The 23683-nt window shown below is 40.6% G+C and overlaps 1 protein-coding gene across 10 annotated transcripts in view; it reads right to left on the bottom strand.

Annotated features, from left to right (window-relative positions):
- CHD2 (chromodomain helicase DNA binding protein 2) overlaps window positions 1-22980 on the bottom strand; it is a 91916-nt gene extending 68936 nt beyond the window's left edge. For 7 of the 10 annotated variants that reach the window (XR_004961470.1, XM_036277861.1, XM_036277867.1 and 4 more), the window contains exons 1-4: window positions 22413-22980; window positions 21937-22069; window positions 4685-4913; window positions 866-952 (exon numbers count right to left, since the gene is read on the bottom strand). Coding sequence is in view for 9 of the 10 variants with exons in the window: in XM_036277861.1 (XP_036133754.1) it covers window positions 866-952; window positions 4685-4913; window positions 21937-21998 (378 nt within the window). In the remaining variant the exon portion in view is untranslated. Of the gene's footprint in view, window positions 1-865; window positions 953-4684; window positions 4914-7771; window positions 7881-13228; window positions 13790-16950; window positions 16968-21936; window positions 22377-22412 lie in introns of those variants that run through there. The other 3 variants (XM_036277862.1, XM_036277864.1, XM_036277863.1) reach the window with 3 other exon arrangements.
- Between the last annotated feature and the right edge of the window lie 703 nt (window positions 22981-23683).

Below are 23683 nucleotides of genomic sequence, written 5' to 3'. Positions count from 1 at the left end.
AAGAGGTCGCCGGTTCGATTCCCGGTCAGGACACATGTCCAGGTTGTGGGCCTGATTCCCAGTGGGGGCATGCAGGCGGCGGCCAATAGATGTTCTCTCTCATCAATGTTTCTCTCTCTCTCTCCCCCTCTCCCTTTCTCTCTAATATCAAGAAAAAAAAATTATTTAAAAAAGGGGGATAGTTCACCGAGACAAAAAAGTATCTCTTCAGAATAGAATCTATAAACTTAATATACAGAGGTAAGAATCCACAAAAATACACAGAGAAAAGTCTGATTCCATAGAAACCCAGAATCCAGTACATAATACTAATTTTAAAAATCACCAATCTCTCACAATTAGACCACAGAGTAAATGTGTGTGAAACATTTTACACTGAGCACTAAAAATGAACTAGGAAACCAAAGGTAAAGAAATGGATAAAATACATTACTTGTGTCAGGTGCACTCTCTCCTTTCTCGGGAATAAACCTTAAAACTACTCCCATTGCTTTACACTTGCCAGGCAAGTTATTCACTGAACAAACATCTAGGAGATTCAGAAACCTGATATTTAAAAAAGTAAGCATCTTGCTATAATCAGTTTCACTATGAGAAATGTAAACAAACACATATTTCGAGGCCGGCTCTATAAAACACTCAACACTGCACTGAAGCATTCACTCTGACACGTTCTTTCTGGTAAATGTCACTTTGTACAAGCCACCGGTGGCTTTTCTTGTCCTAGGCTGAGACTGTTCACATTAGTCACTTAACTCCCATCCTGACGTTAAGCTGTGGTAATGGTAATACATACCAGAGTCGGAAAGGATGAGGTAAGATAAGGAGTTTCAATATATCCCCTTAAAACATTGCTTTTTCTTACCTCCTCCTTAATATTAAATCGTGATGGTTCTTGTCTGCTTCGGTTTGACCGCCTAACCCCATAAACATCAGGATATTCTTCCCACATCTGTAAAATTAACAGACCATGCATGAATCTTTTTTTCCTGACCCCCCCACCCCATTTACTATTTTTATTACTGGAACATGTATTTTAAGACCATTCAAGTAACTATCAAAAGGGTTGTTTTGTTAGTTATGTTTATGAGACAATAAACTGCCATCTTTAAAGAGAATAAGGCATATTACCCTAGAATACATAAAAGTTTAACAATGCCTCTTCGTTACTAAAGGCTATTAAACTGCATGGTACACTGCTTACCCATCATTAAAACATAAACTTACAGCTGAATAATACGGCAGAAGAACACTTGCTTCCACTAAAGACAAATTATTTACTGATGAATTTTAAATCTCTAATGTTTTCCATTTCAGCTTTGACTATGTATTGACCCATCTGAGAAGCTCATAAATAAGCAGGGCCCCACCTCGTCTAACTAAATAAGAATCAGGGCATTTATGTATTTCCTTAAATTCCACAGGGCGTGTAACATATCAGATACAAACAAATTAGGTATTTCTTTTTTTTTTTAATTCCTTACCCGAAGATACTTTTCCATTTATCTTCAGAAGCGGGGGGGGGGGGGGAATCGATGTGAGAGACACCGATTGGTTGCCTTCCACACAACCCTGACCAGGGCCGGGGATTGAACCACAACTGAGGTATGACCAAATCGAACCCGAGACTCTTTGGTCTGCGGGCCAACACTGTAACATCTAAGCCAAACCGGCCAGGGCCAAATTACATATTTCTAACTTTAGCTAGAAACGCTCAGAATGAGTCGCTGCCACCCTATCTCTAGCACATCTAATTTCATTCTCTTAATAAGTAGCAGTCCTTTGCTTTTAAGAACTATTTTTAGTAATAATCCTCACCAGTGATCAAAAAAATAAAGTTCAAAGTGGGGATTAGTTGAAATTTTTTCACAATATATTTTAGCACCATCTTATAAAAGTCTCAAGTCAACAAATATATAGAGAAAACAGAAGGTCCCGCCTTCCTCAACCTCTAATGATTGGTCTAGCCCGCAATCTCCCTTCAATTCAACAGATAACTGCTGCTAAGTATACTGCGCACCTTTAGTAAAATCAATCACACATAGGCAGAATGAATTCAAACAAACTGTGGAAGACCGAAGTGAAAATGTTTAATCAGAGTTAAACATGTAAAAGAGATGCTTGACAGCCAAGAACAGAAATGAGGGCTTGTCATCAAAACATGGGTGACAGCTAATGTCATGAAAATATTTGGAAAGTGAGGCAAGAGGAGAATGCCACTGGCCGAGACTAGTGAAATTATGTGTAAAGTGGACCTCAAAAAAGACAAACTTGATGAAAGATGACTCAGAAAAAAACCAATGTCATCAAGCCAAGGGAGGACATTCTCGAGAGTGCCTTTTAAAAATGCTGAGTCAGCTATAGAAAGACAAGGCCTCCAAAGAAAACAAGCGAGATAGTCCAGGATAGGCATTTTAGAACTAGAATCCAATATAATCACGTAATCCAGTGTCTTCAGTTTATGAAGGTGAAAAACCCATAATAGCTCTAGAATCATCTGAGAGTCAGAATACAAAAGGTCCAACCAGGAGGAGTTAGGAATAACCAGGTGGTAGGAAATCTGGGCCAACAAGGCAGAAAACACTGAACAGGCCTGGCAGAGAAAGGAAGGAATCAAACACCCTCTCTCTAGTCTTCTCTGCCAACACCCACCCCCACCCCCTTTTGAATCTGCTAGAACTGTGAAATTATGCGATACGGGTATTTACGGAGCTTTTATTAACGGGGATGGAAGCTAAACTATTTAGGGTCACTATATCAACTAGCTTCATCATTTAAAAATATTAGACCAGCACTCAAGCTCAACTGATGGGACTTTATTACAGTATATATTATAATGCATGCATCTGAAAATTATCTTGGTCCTTCCTTTTCAGGGTTAATGATATCTAATTCAACTCTTCAATGAAAAAACCTCCATGTGAAAAGGAATGTGTATACAGAAAACAAAGAACTTTCTTTAGAAACTCTTTTTAGAATGATAATCATTAAAGTCACCATCTAATCTTCCTAACTGGCTGGTGTGTCCATCCATGTGTTAACTTTATAGAACTGATCACCTTCACTTTCAAAGCATAATTTAGTATTTCTGCCTGAAACTGTACTTCTACCTTGACATTCAGTCAGTCTTTGTAATGATTATTTCCCTTCACAGTTCCCCTTCATCTTTTTAAATGAAGTTAAATATGTAAGGTCTTACAGTGAACAGTTTTGAATGTTAGACAGTCAACACTATTTCAGTAAAATTTTAAACACACTATGCCAGCCATGGTTTCTTTTCATCTCTACAAATAAAGAACTCTCTACTGTGCAGAAGGAAGTTGTATCCAGACTCACTTTTGTCCCTTACACTTCAAACATGTGTTTTGGTCCCTGGGAAAAGAGCACCTGGTCTAGATGTACACAGGAAACCGGGCTAAGGTATCAAGCTCTGAAGATGGCCAAGGGGGCCTTCTGCTGCAGGTCTGGGTGGGAAGTTTCCGAGTTTAATGACACTCAGAGCAAGACTGCTCAGTGGTACTCTCACGTGCAGGGTCTTTTTGAACGGGATGAGTCACCACTTGAATGGTCTCTTGTGAAAGATCCAACCAACACATGAGCAACAACAGGCACAGTCTCAAGGGTCTGAAAGGTACTTCTCTGGTGAGGGGTTAACTAGCAAGGACAACCTTCACTTTCCTGTCCCTATCGCTGCCACCAGCGTTTCCCAACCTCTCACCATCTCCTAAGAGTCACTTACCATTAAAATATGGTTTAGACTGGGAACAGAAAAACTAAAGTAACATAGTTAATGCCAATTCTGCCTCCAGAGTTCAAAGCCAAAAGTTTTCTTACTTTTAGATTTGTTGAAGCTATTCTGTAGAACTCGCAGGTAATGTAAAATCATGTGTACTGCTATGAAAATCTGAATGCACAGATGCGATTTATATCTTAGTAGAAAACCAATTTAGCATAAAGCTTCTCATTCCATTAGATTTTCTTTTTAAATTTCTAAAAGCAATATTCTTATGTGTGAATCACTGAAAATACCAAATTCTCTCAAAATGGAATTTTAAAAAATCAGCCGCATTCTTATGATTAATGAGACTGAGCCATTCAATTTTCCCTAATAGCAATGCACTCTAAAGTTTAGGCATCAAGAAGAAAATGCTATGCAACTCAATTCTTGCCTTTTTGCATTTTTTTTTTTTTTTTTTTTGCTAGAAGGCCCTTCCCTGTTGAGCAAAGCCTCCTAACCACATTGCTTCAGTACAGAGAGCGGTCTCTCTGTGAGAGGTGTCTCTCTCCCATTCTTCAGACGACCAAAGTGCCCTTTTTCTTGGATTGTGATTATTCGTCACTATCCTTGACAACTGCACTTCACAATCATCTGCCAATGACTCTGGTAGTTTTCAGTACTGATTATAAGAAAAATGTCAACCATTTTTTTTAAATGTTAAAAACCAAAATTATAGAAATGTGTCCTTTTGCCCTATAATCTGACAGGTTATGTAATTATTTCCTTTACAGTCTATGGTCGACTAATAGAGCACAAAGCAGTCCCCATATGCCCAGAGACTATGTTATTAGGAGAGGTGGCTGGGGTTTCCTTATCAAGACGGCTAATGAGTTTTCCACAGGAAATGAAGGTCTGCTAGCTGGTCCCAGCTGGCAGCCAATCTGCAGGGCACAGCAAAGGAGATACCTTCTTCACATCAGCTATCCGCTCCTTCTTAGAGGCTGGCTTCTCCTTGGCCTCCGGAAGGACTGGCTGGGATTTGGAACCTGCCGATTCGCTCTCGGATTCCGACGGACTCTCTGAAGATTCGGAAGTGCTGGACTCGCTGCCATGTCCACTCCCCGGATCACTGCCCGGCTCGCTCTCCGACTGGCTGCCTGAGTCTGAACCTGAAGCTTCTTCAGATGCTGAGTGACTTTACAAAAAAATACATATATATTTAAAGAGATTTAAGAACTGCCACATAAATCTGTTTTTAAAAATTCTCATGGTAAAATGACAGTGTATAGCAATTCTGGTAATACAAGATCCAAATTTACTTTTATATTCTTACATTGCAAATAACATCACTACTATCATTCTCAACATCCCTAATTAGCTACCATTTCCTGAGTGTTATATGATGCCAAATATCAGCTAATTTACATAAGAGTAGCTCTCTTACAGAAACTCACACAGGAATATTACTTTCTCCTTCACCCAGGTGAAAAAAAAACCTGAAGGTCAGAAATACTTAAGTAACTCTCCCAGGTGACACAGATAGGATTTGAAACCAGGTTGATCTGTCTGAATCCACTAAGTTTATTTGTTTAGTATCATCCCTCCCTCATCAAGACCAAAACAAAAAAAACAAAACAGACAGCAATACAGACCCAAACCAAACCAGGGCAAGGTTAGCCAAAAAGTAAGAGTGCATGCAATCTGGCTACAATTTTGCAATCAGTGTCCTCAATAACAGGTGCACATCAGAGTCTGGGCAGCTCCATAAAAAAAACATACACATTAACCCCAAACCAGAGGTCCTGCCTGGGAACCTCTTGCAGGGAATCCCAAACCTGGACCACCTAACAGAACAAAATAAACACAAAGAACATTCTGATTCTAAAGATTGCTGCTGGCTACCACACACCCCTCCCTCAGGCAGGTGACAGGAGAAACCACAACACAACAGGAACAGAAGGCTGCAGGATGATTAGCATCAACCTTGGGGCCAAGAAGGAAATACACCCTCCCAGTTCTGAAGACACTTTAAAGAGAAAGGACCTAGTGGTGGGCAGCTCACTCAGCTCTGCTGCTTAAAAACTAGCTTTTCGCGTGGCCGATGTGGATTGAGCGTTGTCCCGTGGACTAAAAGGTCCTGGTTCAATTCCCGGTCAGGGCACATGCCCAGATTGTGGACTCGTTCTCTCTCACACTGATGTTTCTATCTCTCTCTCCTCCTTTCCTCTCTCTCTCTTAAAAAAAACAAAAAAAATCTATCTTTTCATTCAGGAGTGGAACAGAGAAGGGGAGGCAGAACCTAAAGTAACAGTAACTTAACATAAAAGTCCTTGAGTATAGCAACTAGGAGATAAAAGACACATAGCATGAAACCCCAAATAGTCAAGAAGGGAGGCTAAAGTAGGACTGACCCCAAAATCCTGTGTGAATCATAGTAATAAGCACAATACAGTATGGGGCCTTCCTGTTAAGATGAGGAAGCAATGACAATAAATGGAGGGGGGGGGCGTCTCTACCTTGGAAAAGGGAGAACTGAACCATTTATTAACTGCATGATTATCTAATAGGTGCCAGGCATAATTCTAAGTGCTTTATATTTTATTATTTTGGTTATTCCCCAGGAAGGCAGGGATTCCACCCCAAGTCTGGCTCTAAAGTGCATATTCTATTTTACAACAGGGACACAAAACCTCAGAGACTCAGCAAATAAATCTTATCTCTGTTATGCCGTGCCGCAAACCAGTCAGGCTTCCCGGTAACAGTGACTCAGCATGGTCAAGGCCTCCTTGTACTTACTTGGCCCTCTACAGTCAAAGCTGACTAATCACTCATTCTCCACCTGTGACCAATGAGAAGGTGATCACCAGGCAAGAGAAGAAAGAGGAAAGAAAGAAGAAAGAGGACAGCACAGTCAGAAAGCAGACTCTGGCATCCATGGCTTGGGTCTCAGTCCTTGCTCAGCTCAGGCCTGTGCTGTCCTCTGGGACATTATCAATAGGGTCTTGAGAGCACCAAATGACAGCTATGAAAGCAGCAGTCTACAAATGTCAAAGCCTTACCCAAACATTAGAAATTTTAGAATTTCACATCCAAACTCAGATTCCCCTTCTAACACCAAGCTCTTCCCAGCTATTACCCATGGGTGAGTCAGGGCCACACAATTCATGGCACTAACTGGAATTTATTAACAGTTGGGCCTCTACCATGTGCTCATAAAAAGGTACAGAGAGGCAGCTCCAGAAATGTCCTTATAAGTTAGGCATTTAGAAGGGCAGTCTATGTGAAAGAGGATATACCTAGGGATATACCTAGAAGCTGAATTTACTCTGTCAGAACAGCTAAGTAATTGGAGAGACCTGAAGGATGAGCTAGTAGGGCCCACACCTCCTCCCGGCCACCTTGGGCATGGTTACTGACAACATCCAATCTCAGCAAGTCCTGTAAAACCCCTCTGATCGCTCAAGCTCAGCACTTATACATTCTGTCCCTTCACCACAAGAACTTGCAGAGCAGAGTAAGCCCTGGTGCTGCTCACCTCCTATCTTGATGCAGCGTATGCATCAAGCTAATTCTTGAAGCCTCAGGTATTACCTTCTCTAGGAAAACATCCTTTGTGCTCGCCAACCCTAAGCTCAGTGCCTACTAGGTACTCCCATAATTCTTTGTCACAGGATGTCTGCCATAGCAGTCACTACCCCTGGGAAATGAAAACAGGTAGCCTGACTTCAATCTCCTTCAACCCCATGCTCCAAAGGCTCCCACTTTCTAACACATCCCGGAACAGAAAACATTTTTTTTTTAATCTATAAATACCTCCATATTTAAGGCACTGATTGTCTAATCAGTGGATATTTCTTGAAATATTACGCAGATTCGCTATTAGTGCCTAATTATAATACCAAACACTAGCAATGCTAAACTGCAGTTTGCATAACTGATTTAAAGTAGAAGATGTGAAAAGTCCATAAGACTGACAAAAAGGGTCAAATCAAGTTAGTTGATGAGAAATCCTTTAACTAAGCTTTCCCCTAAACAATAAAGTAGTAAAATTACCTGATTTCCAATGGCATGAATAGTTATAAGGCAATTAAAAATGGAATTTTCAGGAATTATCCACCATACATACAGAATCCTCATGAAAAATAAGTGTCTGAACCTGAAACTAATACAAAATAATATTGAATGTAAACTATAATTAGAAAATAAAATGAAAAAGAAAAATAAGTATCTGAAAATTACTTAAAGTCAAAATTGGAAACAAGTTTCATAATATTTTACTGAAAAATCAATACTTGTGTCCCTCAAGTCGAAACTGGGATTTTAGATTCCAATAGAAAAATGAATGCTTATGAGAAGTTTGACACGGTTTTCACTTGTGAATAAGAAGTATTTGGTATCTATTTGAAATCCCTGAAACTGGCAAAATGGGGTGATTAAGTATTTCTCACAAATAGACTTTGAAGCAAGCCACACTAATAGCTATTGTTCCATTTCTATCTTTACAATCGCCATTTCCCAAATGGCCACAAGAGGGCAGCACAACAGCACGTCACTGAAAACAAGCCTGGAGGGTTCTCTGCCCAAGAGCTGCCATTTCATCACTTGAATAGTGTTTGTTTTCCTAAACTTAACAAAATGGCTGAACTGCTTGGCAGAGCAAGTTTTTGTTGCTGGGCAAAGCAAAATCTGATAAAAACACAGAGCAGTCTACACTGGGATTTCATAAAACTTATTTCCAGACTAAGCTCTACCAATGCTAGAACAGCTAGTATTTTTGGAGCACTTATGCACCAGGCACATGCAAAATTTCTCCTTTAATCTTTACAACAAATTATTCTCATTTTACATTTACAGCTGAGGCTTAGCCCAAGTGTGGGTGTATAATGCCATTCATCCCCACCCCCAGTCTGGATGATGGAATCCACACTACTTAACCTCTAAAATGGTACTGCTACCCTACTGTGTCATTCACACATTCTTCAGTTCAACATATTATTAAACTGCCCAAATTTGATGCAGGACAAGTCCTTCTAATCACTTCTCTGTCAAAGATCTTTAAGACCTCCTTCACCTGTGGCTCAACGTCCATGATTCTGAAGATTAAATCATATATATTATAAACAAGGTTAAAAGACAAAGAACAGAGAAATGTCAATGTATACACAACAAAAAAATTATCCATACAACATATGAAGACTTATAGCAAAGAAAAACAAAAAACAATAGAAAACTGAGCAAAGAAAATGGATATGCAACTACAGAATTGAAATGGCCAATAAATTTATGAAAGGTCATTAAACCTCACCAGCAATATGGGATATATGCATTACACAGATTACTTTACACTCATTTGCATTGCAGAAATTTTAAAAGTCAGAAAATACTAAATGACGGTGAGTAGGGAAAACAGTAGTACTCATATGCCATTATTAAAAAAGTAGTCAGTAGAAGCTTTGGAAAGCACCTTGACATTATCCAGTAAAACTCAAAATATCCTTTGGAGCCTTGGCTGGTATGGCTTAATTGGTTGAGCATTATCCTATACACTGAACAGTTGCTAGTACGATTCCCAATTGGGGCACATACCCAGGTTTCGGGTTGCATCCCAGTAGGGATGTGTTCGGGAGACAACCAATCAATGTTTCTCTCTCACTCCCTTCTTCTCTCTCTAAAAATAAGTACAAACATATGAACCATGCGATTGAATCCATGGGTATATAATCTAGACAAATGATCAAACTTGTGCAGGGGGCAGGATGTATAAAATTGTTCAAAGCTCTGATCCCAAGATCAAAAAACAGAAAATAATCTAAATGTTCACATATGAAAATGTAAAAATCAAGTGTGAAACATTCATACTGTGCAAAACAAACAACAGACTGGGGATGAATCACATGTATAACTATTAACATGACAATGTCAAAACTATTATATCTTTTAAACACAAAACACTATGTAAACCATGTATGTTTTAATGTTTTGACATGCCAAGTTCATGAGAGAGACCAGGGAGAAGGGGTAAACTATACCTAAGTTGCTTAAAACTTTCATTGTATTCTTTGTACTTTTCTGAATTTCTCAAAAAAGAGTTGTTTCACCCTGGCTGGTGTGGCTCAGAGGTTGGAACATCAGCCTGAGGACCAGAGTCTCAGGTTCGATCCCCGGGGTTGTGAGGGAGGCAACTGATCAATGTCTCCCTCCCACACAGCAATGTTTCTATCTCCCTCCCTCCCACTCTATCTAAAAAAATAATCAATGAAAAAAGATCCTCAGATGAGGATTAAAAAATAATAATAAACTTTAAAAGTGCTGTTTCTAACATTGCAGAATTGATGATCAGTTTTCAGGAGCAGACCTTCCTAAGATTCAACAGTTCTTCTGGAAGTTAGTACACTGGTCACACTATGGATCCTCCTCCCAGAAAAATGCACATGCACAACAAAAACGCTGCTTATAGTTTCAGGAAATAAAGACCAAGTCCCATCAGACTGAGAAATCCAGTGGTAAAAAAGGCGGGGAGCTCGGCCGGTGTGGCTCAGTGGGTTGAGCATCGTCCCATGGACTGAGAGGTCCCAGTCTGATTCCAGGTCAGGGATCATGTCCAGGTTGTGGGCTCAATCCACAGTGCAGGGCATGCAGGAGGCAGCCAATTGATGTTTTTTTTTCTCTCACATCAATATTTCTCTCTCCCCCCCTAAAAAATAAAAAAATAAAAAATAAATCAACAAAAATATATATTTTTTTAATCCTCAACCGAGGACACTGTTCCTTTTTTTGTTCAGGTAGAATGGGAGGGAGAGAGAGGAACAGAGAGATGCGAAGGGACACATCGAGTGGTTGCCACCCGCACAACAGACCAGGGCTGGGGACAAATTGCAACCGAGGTACGTGCCCTTAGCGGGAACCGAACCCGGGTCTCTCAGGACCGCAGGCCGACGCTCTAACCGCTGAGCCAAACCAGCCAGGGCTCACCAATATTCTTTAAAAAAAAAAAAAAAAAAAAAAGATGGGGGGTGGCTCTTTAAGTATATTTCTAAAATTCTCAACCAATACTAGACAGAAGTCATCTTATCTTTATCATGCTACTTAGGGTGCATCAAACACGGGGCCCAGGCACACCCATCTTAGGGAGAAGTGAATTAGAGCAAGAGTCCGGAAAAGGTACAGCTGGACAATCTCACCATCCCTACCTAACCCAGCTCCGGGCAATCAATCCACTCAGGACCGCAGAAAGGGCAAGGCAAGCTCTCTCAAGAGCAGGTAAGAACGTAAGGCTTTGCAGCCCACCACGTAGTTAAAAGCATTCTGAGGAAACCTCTCCCGCTTTAGTCCACCATCTCGAGTGATGTACTGCCGTCCTTCTAGGACCCTCAGGAGAGATGGACTAGTTTGACCAAGAATTCCTTTCAGCCCACTGAGTCCTGTCTTTCCTGACTAAATTTTGCACTACAATCTTTAGACTCTTTAACACAGCAACTCCAGAGTTCAAAGGAGATTTGGAAGGCGTGGCTGCCAATCTCAATAGCAGTAAATGGCACTTATGCCCATAGTGTCATAGGAAGCAAGCAGGGCTCCTGAATCAAGCCACAGAAGAGATAGGAAGGGGAGGGCTCACACTTTCTTGGTAACAACCAACCGTCATGGTGGCAAGCAATTGGCTGAATGTTTCAGACCAGTTTCTCTGGGGCAGCATTATGGACTTTCTGGACTGGATAATCCTCTGGGGTTGTCCTGTGTGCTGTAGGTTGCGATGTCAGTGGCACCCCAGCCCCAACCCAAAATTATTTCCAGCCAAAAGTCACAGGAGGCAGGGTGTGGGGGAACAGGAGCTGTCTCTAATTGAAAATACTTACTAAGTATTATTTTTTAAATGCTAACTTCCCTAAAGGGCACACAGCACACATTGAAAAATTTGTTGCCTAGAGGACACACCTAATCCCAACCCTGGCTATGCAGCAGAAACACCTGGACACACCTACTATTAAAGCCTTAAAATCTAAACAGGTGTGGGCTGGTTTTTCAAAGTCATTCTGATGCAAAGCCTATTTGCAAACTAAGTTTAGAACAAAAAAAGAAAGAAACAAATTAGAAGCAAAGTCCAATCTTCACAAAAGGGAGTCAAATTGCACAAGGACAGAGTTCTTCTGAGGTCTCTAGGACATCCCTCCCTCCAGCCTCCACAACTTTTCCTCATACCACCCCTACGCTGTTTCTCAAACTACCCCATGGGAACCACTTCTGACGTAAAATTATGGCCCTTTGAGCAGCATTGTTTTCTGGATCAATCACACTTACAACGCAGTAACTGAGTTTCTGGTCTCTTAAAAAATGAATGTCAAGATAAGCAGAGTATAGAATTGTTTTATATCTTTACTATGTTCTACGATCATTTCCTCTTACCCCTCTAATGTGACAGAAATGTTTTTTAAAACACATTTATTGATTTTTTAGAGAGAGAGGAAAGGAGAGAGAGAGAGAAACATCAATGTGAGAGAGAAATATCGATCAGCTGCCTCCTGCACACCCCCCACCAGGGATCAAGCCCACAACCAGGGCATGTGCCCTGACCAGAAATCGAACCGGGACTTCTCAGTCCATGGGACGGAGCTCAATGCACTGAACCACACAACCGGACAGAAGCAACCTCTGACAAGATGTTTAAGTGGAGCCAAACTGCCAGTCTAGTGTTTGACTCCAATTCTACCATTTATTCTACCTTGTGCTCCGTTTTCTCATCTACAAAATAGGAATGGTAATCACACTTCAGATTTGTGAGGATTACTCAAACTGACGCTTATAAAGGACTCAACAAGTCCCAGGTTCCTGCACAGTAGGCACTTTAATCACAGCTCTTAATTGAATCTTTCCAAAGCAATCAACTTAGTCTTCAGGGAAACATCTCTCACACTCACTTCATCTGTTGGTTTGGTATTTAACTGAAATGCACAAATACAAGCACAATCAGAATAAACAAATTTGAGAAGTAGCTACAAATTCTGGTTAAGTATACAAGTCAAAGGAAGGAAGAGAATAGAATGGTTCAGGTATAAAGAAACTCAGTGGGGTGTAGGACCCCCCCCAGACCTGCAAAGAGATTTCAGTGACAGTTAATTTAGAGAGTGGTTAGCCCTAAGGAGGTCACTAAATAATTTTGCTACACTAACCCCCACAGTAAATAAAATCTACATTAAAAGTCCCTTAAAACATGCCTGACTACATCAGCACTCAATAAAATGTAAATCTACTCTGGTATTTTTCCATAAACTGTTCCCCATGTGCTACTGTTCCTCCAAAATGAAAGATGACCAGCATCAGAGGCATCACAGGCACGGCTAGCTTAAGAAATAACCCAACAAAATGCAAAACCCTAAGGTTCATTTTCATATTCTGTTCTCTTCCTTTTTTTACTGCTGGCTACAGTTCACAATCCACCAATAGTGCCAAACACCACTCTACACGCCACAGTGCAGCCAACACCCACTGACACAGCCCCTGGTTTCAGATAGTCACCTTTATCAGCTACCGGGAAAGGGGTTCTGAAAGGACAGTACTGAGTTGAGAGTTTAGTCTGGGTTCCAAGGTTTTGGAGGGATCTGAAAAGGAAGAGATCACACCCGAACTTAAAGTATACACAATCTAAAGGCACGCTCCAGCGGATCTGGCAGGACAGTGCAGAAACTTCCTCTCCCATCAAGCATACAGCCCACCCCCTTTACTTCTAGACCGCCAAACTCAAGCTGCTGTTAAAACTGTCCTAGAAAGGGAACAGAAAACAGGACAGGCGATGGGAAGACCACGGGTTAGAAAACACTGTAAGAACTAGTGCTCCATCAGAAGATTCACACACGGAGACACATGCAAAGGGATGGAGACATGCAAATCTGAAACACACGGGGAGCTTTTCGGCTAACTGAACCCCAGGGGTTGAGCTATCCATTGGTATTTTTACAAACTCTTCAAGGTCTGATATTAAAACAAAAAGGATAAAGAATTCAACTGTTAAATAATCATTTAACCACGTAAAATTTAAAGTCTAATTGGCTTTACTGAACAATTCAGCAATCAGGCAGCATCCCATCTAGCAAGTAGAAGAGCTCCAAAGGCCTATACAAAATGGAAAGTTAAAAAAAATTTTTTCGCCCTGGCCGGTTTGGCTCAGCGGTTAGAGCATCGGCCTGCGGTCCAGAGAGACCCGGGTTCGGTTCCCGCTAAGGGCACGTACCTTGGTTGCAGTTTGTCCCCGGCCCTGGTTGGGTCGTGTGGGTGGCAACCACTCGATGTGTCGCTTTCGCGTCGATGTTTCTCTCTCTCTCTCCCCCTCCCACTCTATCTGAACAAAATATCAAAAAAAGTGTCCTCGGGTAAGGATAAAAAAAAAAAAAAAAAAAAAAAAAAAAAAAATTTTTTCTTTATTGATTTTAAAGGGAGAGGGAGAGAGATGGAAAACACCAATGAGACAGAAAATCGATTGGCTGCCCCCTGTATGCCCCCCACTGGGGATTTGGCCCACAACCAGGGCATGTGCCCTGACCGGGAATCAAACCAGCGACCTCTTGGTGCGTGGGCTGACGCTCAATCACTGAGCCACACCAGCCAGACAAAACGGAGTTTTTAAAGGCAGAAAAAAGGCAGGAAAAGAAAATTAGTAGGAAGTCCATTTTTTCAGACAAGGTCCCCTCCAAAGGGAAACCAAAGTGGTCTATCAGCAGATTGCCTTCTAATGGTGACCAGGAAATTCCGGGTTGACTGGTTAAAAGTCACGTTCCTGGGGAAGGCTGAATGTGATCAGTTTACGTATTCAGTCCTGGTTTGTTGGCATGAGGCCTTTTTTTTTTTTTTTTTATCCTTACCCGAGGATATTTTGCGATATTTTGTTCAGATAGAGTGGGAGAGAGAGAAGAGAAACGTCAACGTGAAAGGGACACATCGAGTGGTTGCCACCCACATGACCCAACCAGGGCCGGAGACAAACTGCAATCGAGGTACATGCCCTTAGCGGGAACCGAACCCGGGTCTCTCCAGACCGCAGGCCAACACTCTAACCGCTGAGCCAAACCGGCCAGGGCTGGTATAGGGCTTTTACACAAGCAACTGTTTGGAGTCTGTTCTCTTTTTAATATTAACACAACTGATTCGTTAACCTTAAAGAAAATGAAGGAAGTAGAAGAAACCAAAAACACAAATACTGAGACTATACAGTTCTAACATAATAAAGTGGACTTTACGCATTATATTAAATGAAATACACAGTGCTATGGAGAAGACTGATTACTAAAAGAAAGCTACAACCAATAAAAAAATTGGTTGCAAATATTATTATTGCTGTTACATTTATACCCAAATAGCGCTGCACCTTGGGATTCACTATTCTCTCTTGCACAGCCTCGGAGGGGAAATGAGGTGGGTAAGCCAGGGCGATAATTACCAACTCCAGAGGGGGAAAAGTGTATCTGCTCACATGACTGCCAAGAGGAGGAGTGACTCAAACAAGAGGCTACTCTAGTCCAGAAAGAATCATAGACTCCCTTCAATGGGCTGGTGTTCTCAGGAAAAAACCCTGGGAGAGGATGGACTGCAAAACCCACCCAAGATTTCAATTAACTAAAAGGGAGCTGCCTCCTAAAATCATCTTAACCTCTCTCCCAACTGGCATAACCTTGTGGGAGACCAGAAAACCGATCACAGCCCTTGGGGACAACCTGGCTCTTATAAAGGAGCTCGGAAAATGCAGAAGGGTAGGAATGCAAGCTGAAGCATTAGGAATAAAATGTCATGACTAATAGCTTACATTTATGGAGTACTTTCAATATACCGGGCTCTTTGATAAGCACTTTATAGAAATGATATTATTTCACCTTGAGAATCCAGTGATTTATCTCCCACATTTTAAAAAAGAGCAGACTGTTGCACGGCCGATGTGGCTTAGTGGATTTAGCATCATCCCATGGACTGAAAGGTCCTGGTTCGATTCTTGGTCAGGGAACATGCCCATCCCCAGTGAGGGGCATGCAGGAGGCAGCAGATGGATATTTCTCTCTCCCATAGATGTTTCTATCTCTCCCTCCCTTCTTCTCTCTCTCAAAAAAAAATCAATAAAAACATATTTTAAAAAAGAGAAAATTACAAGTTCAGCCATGAGTACTTCACTGGCCTAAACTGGGAAAAACTTTTCAGTACTAAAATACACACTGCACGGGTGTCTTTTAGGTACACAGCTCTTGCCAGGCACCGAGGGAACAGTTAAACACATCACAAATCACAAAACAACTCACTACAAATGAATCCAAAGTATAAAATCAGGACTAACCTTAGGATGCCTTACTCGGGGCTCTTATACAACATTTGCCCCTGCAGACCAGGGTGATCACATAATTCCCCCAACTATGGGGGCTCTCCAGGAAAGAAAATTTAAATACTTTTCAGTATGAAACAAAGTCCAGAAGATGTCATTGAAATACCAAAACGTTGACTCTTAACCAAACATGTTAACAATGAAATGCTAAACTGGAACTGTTTTAGAGATGTAGCACAGATGGCTTCCACCCACCTCGGTTCTCCATGATTTATTTCATAAAGCAAGGCCCTGTCCGGCACCTCATAAACTACACTCCAAGGCAGACAGTACAGGAGCTTTTTTACTTGCTTATCATTTTAAGATGAAACTGAATGAGGTAAATAAGGTCCTAACAGACAAATAAATAATGTGTTCCAAACCTGGCATTTCATGAGTCAATTTAGCTCAGGTATGAATTTGTCTTCAGGCTGGGACAAGCAACCAGTTATTGTGATTTGTACACAAAATAACTTAGGTGACTTAAAAAACAAAAAACCACTTATGTGGCCTGTGGCTACTTAATAAAGCCAAGAGATGAAAAAATAAAAAACACAACTGTTTCTTTGCTAAAGTGAACCCCCTACTTCAAGGAAAAAAAGACACACACAAAAATTTACTGGATGTCACACACAGCATTCACTCAGTTTTTATGTCAGGAACAAGTTTATTGTGTTACATTTTATGGGAGAAATGACTGGAGTCTGTAAATCTCAAGTGGCTTCAAGATATATCACAAATGTGAGGGAACTGCTGTATTTGGGGGTGGGGGGAGCCACTGTTAAATTGTGAGTTTCAGATACTGTCAGGCAGAATGCAACTAAACTTCCAGGTTCGGTTCTCAAGCAATAACCTGCTAAAACTTTTACAACTAAAATTCCTTATCAAATAGTTTGCCCACCTTCCTGTGATGACCTAATCTTCACAAAAGATGTTAATCTCCAAAGAGCCAAATATCAATTGGAAACTGCAGATTTTCAAAGCAAGAATCCAGAGAGAAAGATTTCAATCAATACATTTCCATTGTGGACACAGGAGGAAAACACAGAGTAGGTTCAATAAACAGACCTAGTACTCTGATTCTTTAAAAAGGTAATTGGTTCAAGGGAAATGCAAACAGCTTATAGATAAATTGCTACATTATCAGATGTGTTTTAACTCCTATAGCAGTGGTATCTATTTTAGGGTAAAACATCAGCAGAGTAGTTTAGATCCTGAAACATGGCTGCAATGCTATTTAATTCTACCCCACTTTTAGAAATTGAAGGTGAAAATTGTTAACAATTAAACCTCAGTAAACAATTAAGAAAACCTTTGTTCTTGTTGCTTTACATGCACTTTAAGAGATTGGAAACACCAGTTAATGATCAAGTTCTACAGTACTTGTCTCTTAAGCTGTTAAATGTGTTCGAATTTATTTGACCATAAAATTGAAAAAAATCACTTACAAAACCTTTGATGAGCAAATCTTTATAAAACAAAACGGGAAAACCCAGTTTCACATAAAGTTTCCACAAACTATCCAAAGAATTCTTCCTAAAGTACCAAAACTATGAGAACCTACAAAACCAATATAATGAATTTTACCTTTTATAAATTTTATTCAGAAATTTAACATACGCCCAGGTAAACATCTCTACCTACACTCAGAAAGGCCACCTCTCCTGAAATTTTACTCAAGTTTCTGACCTGTGGCCAAACTACATGACAGTTCACTCCTGTTCCTGTTTAAAAAATGCTCCAATAAGATTAAAAAAAAAAAAACAACTTCTCGTTCAGTACAATAGAAAAATGTTAAAATAGCCTTGCCTTCTTGCATAAATTTATTATTTGTGCCTGTATACTGTCATCATTGGTAAACTATGACTTTTTTTTTACCCAGAAATCCTTTCGAGAGTTTCCAAACAAGACAGACCACGAACATCACCACGAGTATTTCCACAAGTTCATCAGGACTGAATTAAAATGTCCAGAATGGGGATTCTGAGCTGTCTCCCCAGATTCTGCCAAGTGATTTTACTATCAGCTCAATTTGGGGAGTCACTGTGCTTCAGCTCGTGAGATTAACCCTTTAAAAAAGAGTGTTTCCTCACATCTCTTTGCACAATAGCGGAGGCCGAATGCTGTAGTCCAGAAAATTAACCGGATATTTAAGTTATTAAGTGAAAATTCCTAAGACAGTTTCTCCTGAACTGTACCTTAAAAAAAAAAAATCACTTTGCACATACTGACCCGAGCTTTTTTCCATCAAACCCCAGTTCCCAGACTGCACGGTACCGAGAAAAAATGCTCGGGGACAAGTGGGAAGAAGCGTCCCTTTGTTTAACAGCCATGTGTTCAGACGGCTGACACCTGCTCAGACGTCTCGACGCAAATAAAACTGCTCTGAGCGCGAAATGGTTTGGGTCAGTGGCAACAAAATTAAACTCACGAATCACATTTGACCATAAAAAGGAAAAGAAAAAAAAAAACTCGCTAGGATAGAAAACGAAAAATGTCAAAAGCTGGCAGGTTTCCGGCCCGAAGGCTTCCTACTCGTGCCTTTTCCTTTCCCTCGGGCAGAAGCTGCTCCTCACAGAGGAAAACCATTTGCGGGGAAGGGCCAAGAAACACGCGCTGCGGGGTGCGGACGGGGGAGCAGGAGCGAGATCCTTCGGGGAAGTGGCCGCCCACCGGAAAGTCCCGGCTAGAGCTCCCCTCCCTTCTCCTTCCCCTCCGCGGCCGCCGCTCCCTGGGCTGAGAGGAAGCACCCGGGCTGCGCACGCAGCCCAACGTCACGGCGTCCGCTCGTATCAGCGGCGAGACGCCTGACGTCACGAGGCGGGGCTGACGCTGTTGACCTGCTGTTACCAGGCGTGCGCTCAGCCAATCAGCTCTCGGCGCCTGCGCCGGCCGGCCTTTGAACTCGGCACGGCAACTTCCTGCTGTTTGGCGAGTACACAGTGCAATGCAGTATGTCTGTCAGCGCTGCGGCACAAAGGAACAGCCATTTTGTGACTGAGCTGGACCTGCACCAAGATGCCAGGGGCTCGCAGAGCTGCTGTCAGCGCTCAGGACGGAGATGCCGTTGATTTTAGCACCCGAGAACCCAATCGGGAAAGCGGGGGGAGAAAAAGAGGTTTGGGGATTTCAGGGTGCTGTCCGCTTTATTCGCAGTCTTCTCAAAACTCCCGATCCGTAAGAATGATCGGGGCCATAAAATGGCTGCCACTTAAAAAAACCGACTTTAACACTCCACAAGCAACTGCATTTACCGTTTCGAATCACCCCCCGGGGTTTTAGAATAACTGCCAAAAGCTGATTCAAAAGCAGACGGTTCTCACTGCATCCCGGGTTATCAAAACAAATCTGGCCCAAGGCAGACGATCTGGAGATAAATGCAATGAAAGGTGTCGGTTCCCAGAGAAATGGCAAAGGCGGAGAAGTCCCAGCACACAGCACTCTGAGTGCTCACACTGCCCCTCTGGCTCCCTCGGCTTCTGCTTCCACTCGGGGTATTACTGGAGTTACCCAGAGCGCAAATCATTCGGATAAGTGCGGCTTCCATTTCTACACGGGCCCCTCACTGCAACTGTTCGCAGTAGTTACAAACTTTACAGGTGTCAAGCATCGAGAAAGCCTTCTTGTTGAAAACGGACTTTTTACCATTCGAAAGTCGTGCCATATACAAAGTGTAACATTATATACTTCAATATTAACTTCAAAAGAATAACTTGCAGAATGCCTGGTCAGTACTGCATTATTTCCACAAAGGGGAAATTTGCGCTCAATCCCTTCAGACCCTAAAGTAATTCTCAGACCGAAGTTTACTTGACCTGCAGAACTTCTCCCTGACTCTCCTGCCAAGGTGGTTTTCGTAGTTAGTACTCCCTGAGCACTCACTCCACTTTGTGACACAGAAACAGGTCCTTAATGGAGAAATTCTGATGGATTAAGGGACAGTCTCCTTTATTTTAGCTCACTAAAAATAAAAATAACAATCTACTACAAATACACCACCATTCCTATCCTTTCAGCTTTGCAATTTTAAAAGGAAGTGATGTCATAATTATGTACATGTGTTAAGGTAGTCAATTTAGGGTAACCATAATTGATTCAAGTATTTAAAACTCCACGGTCTCCTTCAAGGAGTCTCGAAAATATTTTTGGACATTCATCAGGTATACGAATCAAAGTGTGCTTGACAAAAAAAAAAGTACAGTGCATGATTATTAAACTGAAACCACACTGCCAGTAGGCAAATGCATGACAACTTCAAAGTAGATTTCCAGGTGAAGTCAATTATTAAAAGAATAGCAACACTGCTTGATTTTTTAAATTAGAAAGCAGAGTTTGATCAACGTTAACCACAAACCTTGCATAAGAAAACCAAAACCCAGGTGGGACTATGCAAATCATACTCAAGGGAGTATCAATTGTAGGTACCAAATCTTTAGTAATTTGTTAAATATATGTGGGAATTCCTATTTCTTCAAAATACTTTCACTTTTCAGAAAAATCAGTTTAGGAGTAGTAGGGAAGTTTGCTGTCCTAAATCTAACCTAGGTAATTACAAGGGCATTTCAGTTCAAAAGACAGCAGTCCAAACTGTGTGACAACTCAATTTGCAAAAGAATGTGGAAAGGTATTTTTGAAAGCAAGGGTCAAAATGTTTGAAGTCTAGTGATACAAATAAAATTCAACATTTGCAATAAACCACATTAAAAACTTCCATATTCACTAACCTAATAATAAAGTATATTATTATACAAAATTATAAAAGTGAAAGCCAAAGTGCAAAGAAAAATCAAAATCACTTCCTTGTTAACATGATTTCAAATTCATAACATGACAATTTATAAGAACACATCAAAAAATGCATTCATATCCTCTTAAAAATTAATATACAGATCATACAACAAAACATCTGAGGCTTTATTACTTAATCACTAAAATAAGGTAATCCAACAAACGTGAAACAAATCGTGATTTGAACAGTACATTTGTAAGCTTCAGAAGATAAAGCATTCCAGGAGACACTGTCAAAATAAATCAATAAATGTAAAGCAGCTACAACTAAAGTGCCAGGATAATATACTACTACATCTACCAACCAGAAAGCATTGTCTGAATATAAGCACACAAATGTATACCTTAAAGTATTTTAAATGTAAAACATACAATTTTAATCTCAGTAACAAACACAAAGCAGAAGTATATTAAGAGTACCCCTGGGTTTCTGGGATCATAGGCATAATTTCATAAATTAAATGTAATCATCGACTAAAGGTTTTGATAAATCATAATAAAAATGTCCTAAAATGTCAAAGGTATCACAAGAAATACAGAATCAAATAAAAATATAAACTGAGAGGCATCAGTCAAAGGCTCGTTTTTGCAATTTCGTTTTAAAATGTACATTTTTTCATTCATATAACTTTCTCAAACGTCTATTTACTATAATTTACTACCACAAGGCTTCTCTATGGCCTTCAGTTACAAGTTTGGGTATCCTAGTTTCTTCAAAGACAAAATTTGCCTTGTATGTAAAATGGTGCAATGCAGCAATGGCTAAACCGACAAGGTCATTTTTCTACAGCACAAAAACCTAAAACCTGAAATTTATTGACAGAAAAACTGTAGTTTACAAAAAAGGCCCCCTTGAATAAAGGTACCTTACCTTTAGACTGCTGTAAGAGGCCTTAAGTCAACTCAACTTTCATAAATTGCTACCAAAAAATTAGGGTGTGGCATATTAGCAATCTCAAGGTCACGCTTTATAAAACGAATCCAAATCAGTAAAATACTTAAAATAACACCGACAGCTACCCTAGCCTGTCAAGGTAAACAATGTAAGCTGAGGTTTCCCCAAAAAAAGAAAAAAAGGAAGAAAGTTGATAGCTCATACCTCGATGCATTGCTGTGTGGCGAACTGTCCTCCTCTTGGCTTTTGTCCTTATTTCTCATCATCTTTTAATTCTTAAATATTAAGGGGGAGGGGGAATCTGTGTTTGCTTTGAAGTCCTGTGCCCAGGTATTTACTGTCAAAAGTTGAAAGAAAGGTAAGGTCCCAGCTTCTATCGATGGTTTTATTACCAGGAACAAAGTCCTGACCATGTAACGATATTGTTATAATGCAACAGCGGTAAGCACCAGAAAACAAAATATTTCTATTTTTACCTTAAAAAAAAAAAAAAAGCAGGATACACCGACCAGGAGGAATCATCTCTATGAATAAGGAAAGTTTCTTAAAGTAACACACTGGATACAAATAACAATCTCTGTATCTTATTGCGTCATCCAGGAATTTCTCATATTTACAGAAAATAAAGCAAACTTTAACACAGAAATCTTTAAAATCATCACTAATGATCATGAACTTACCTGATCCATGTAGTAGGTCCAAAGCAAGAGTCCTATCTAGTAGAAAAATATCAGAGCCCAAATAATTAAAAATAAAAACAAAATTCTTCGTTAAAAGGCGAAAAATAAATAAAACAATCCTCAAATATGTTAACTGGTCAAAAAAGAGAAAGCAACAATTAATACTAAAAGGGGTACGGAAGAAAAAACCTCATTAGGAGAGCGCACAAAAATGGAGGTGCGCCATGGCTTCTAAGCTGGAAAAAACAACGACCTGGGCTCTCAGTACGGCTGCTTCTTTCCAACAAGGCACGAAAAGAAAGCTCCTAAAAGCTGCTTTTCTCCCTAAAAAGGGTTCGAATCGACCCCAGTAAGTCACTAGGAGAGGCAGGGGGCTGCGGGGGCCCCCTGAGGCGGCCCGAAAGTTAGGGAAAGTTGCGTAAAGTGAGGCGAAGGCAGGGAGCAGAGCGCGCTCTCTCTAAGGCACAGCCGCCATCTAGAGCCTCCTTCCCAGCTCTGAGAGCTCTGCCTTTGATTGACACTCTCTACATTTACCCCACAACTCAGGTGATGTACCATAGACCCACCCCTTCATCTCCACCAAAAAAAAAAAAAAAAAGATCTTCCATCCCAGGGAGCCTAAGGACCCCCACCCCCACACCTCCCTGCCCCTCCAGACCACCCCATCAGGGGAAGGGGGGAGGGTTTCTTAACCCCCTCTGGCTCAAGCACCCTTTTTAAGCCAGAGAGAAATGTAATTTGTTCCTTTTGTCTAAAGATCTGCTAAATATTTCAGTCCTTGAGCTAAAATAACTTCCTCTCTGGACAGGAAGTGGTGTTTTATAAAGCCATTTTGAAAAAGGGATAATTCTTAAATAATTTTAAACTCATTTTAGTACTAATCCTTTTAAAAATTGACCCCACCCTAGGTAAAATAGATTTCTAAATAAAAGCAAAATATCAATTTCCTAAATTAAATTCCAGTTTTGCCTTCTCTAGGAAACCTAAAAATGATCTAAACACAGTTTCAGGGGCAATTTTCCACCCCAACTGGAAGAAAGGGGTACAACTCAAGAGCGCCTCCCTAGTGTTCAGTTGCATTAGAGCAAAAATTAATGCAACTAGTTTTTATTGGACATTCTCAATTTTTCTTTGTACTTTCACAAAATTCTTTAACCCATTATATAACCCACCAAACTTTACCACCCAAACATCTCATAATCACAATATATTGCTTCCCTCATGGATTCTGGCAAAAAACAAAGTTATTTAATTCAAGAATATGGAACTAC

Source organism: Molossus molossus, unplaced genomic scaffold (genome assembly GCF_014108415.1).
Source record: "Molossus molossus isolate mMolMol1 unplaced genomic scaffold, mMolMol1.p scaffold_m16_p_24, whole genome shotgun sequence".
In the NCBI taxonomy this organism is placed as follows: Eukaryota; Metazoa; Chordata; class Mammalia; order Chiroptera; family Molossidae; genus Molossus; species Molossus molossus.
Note: the sequence above shows the minus strand (reverse complement) of the source record. Positions and strands in the feature narration are given on the sequence as shown.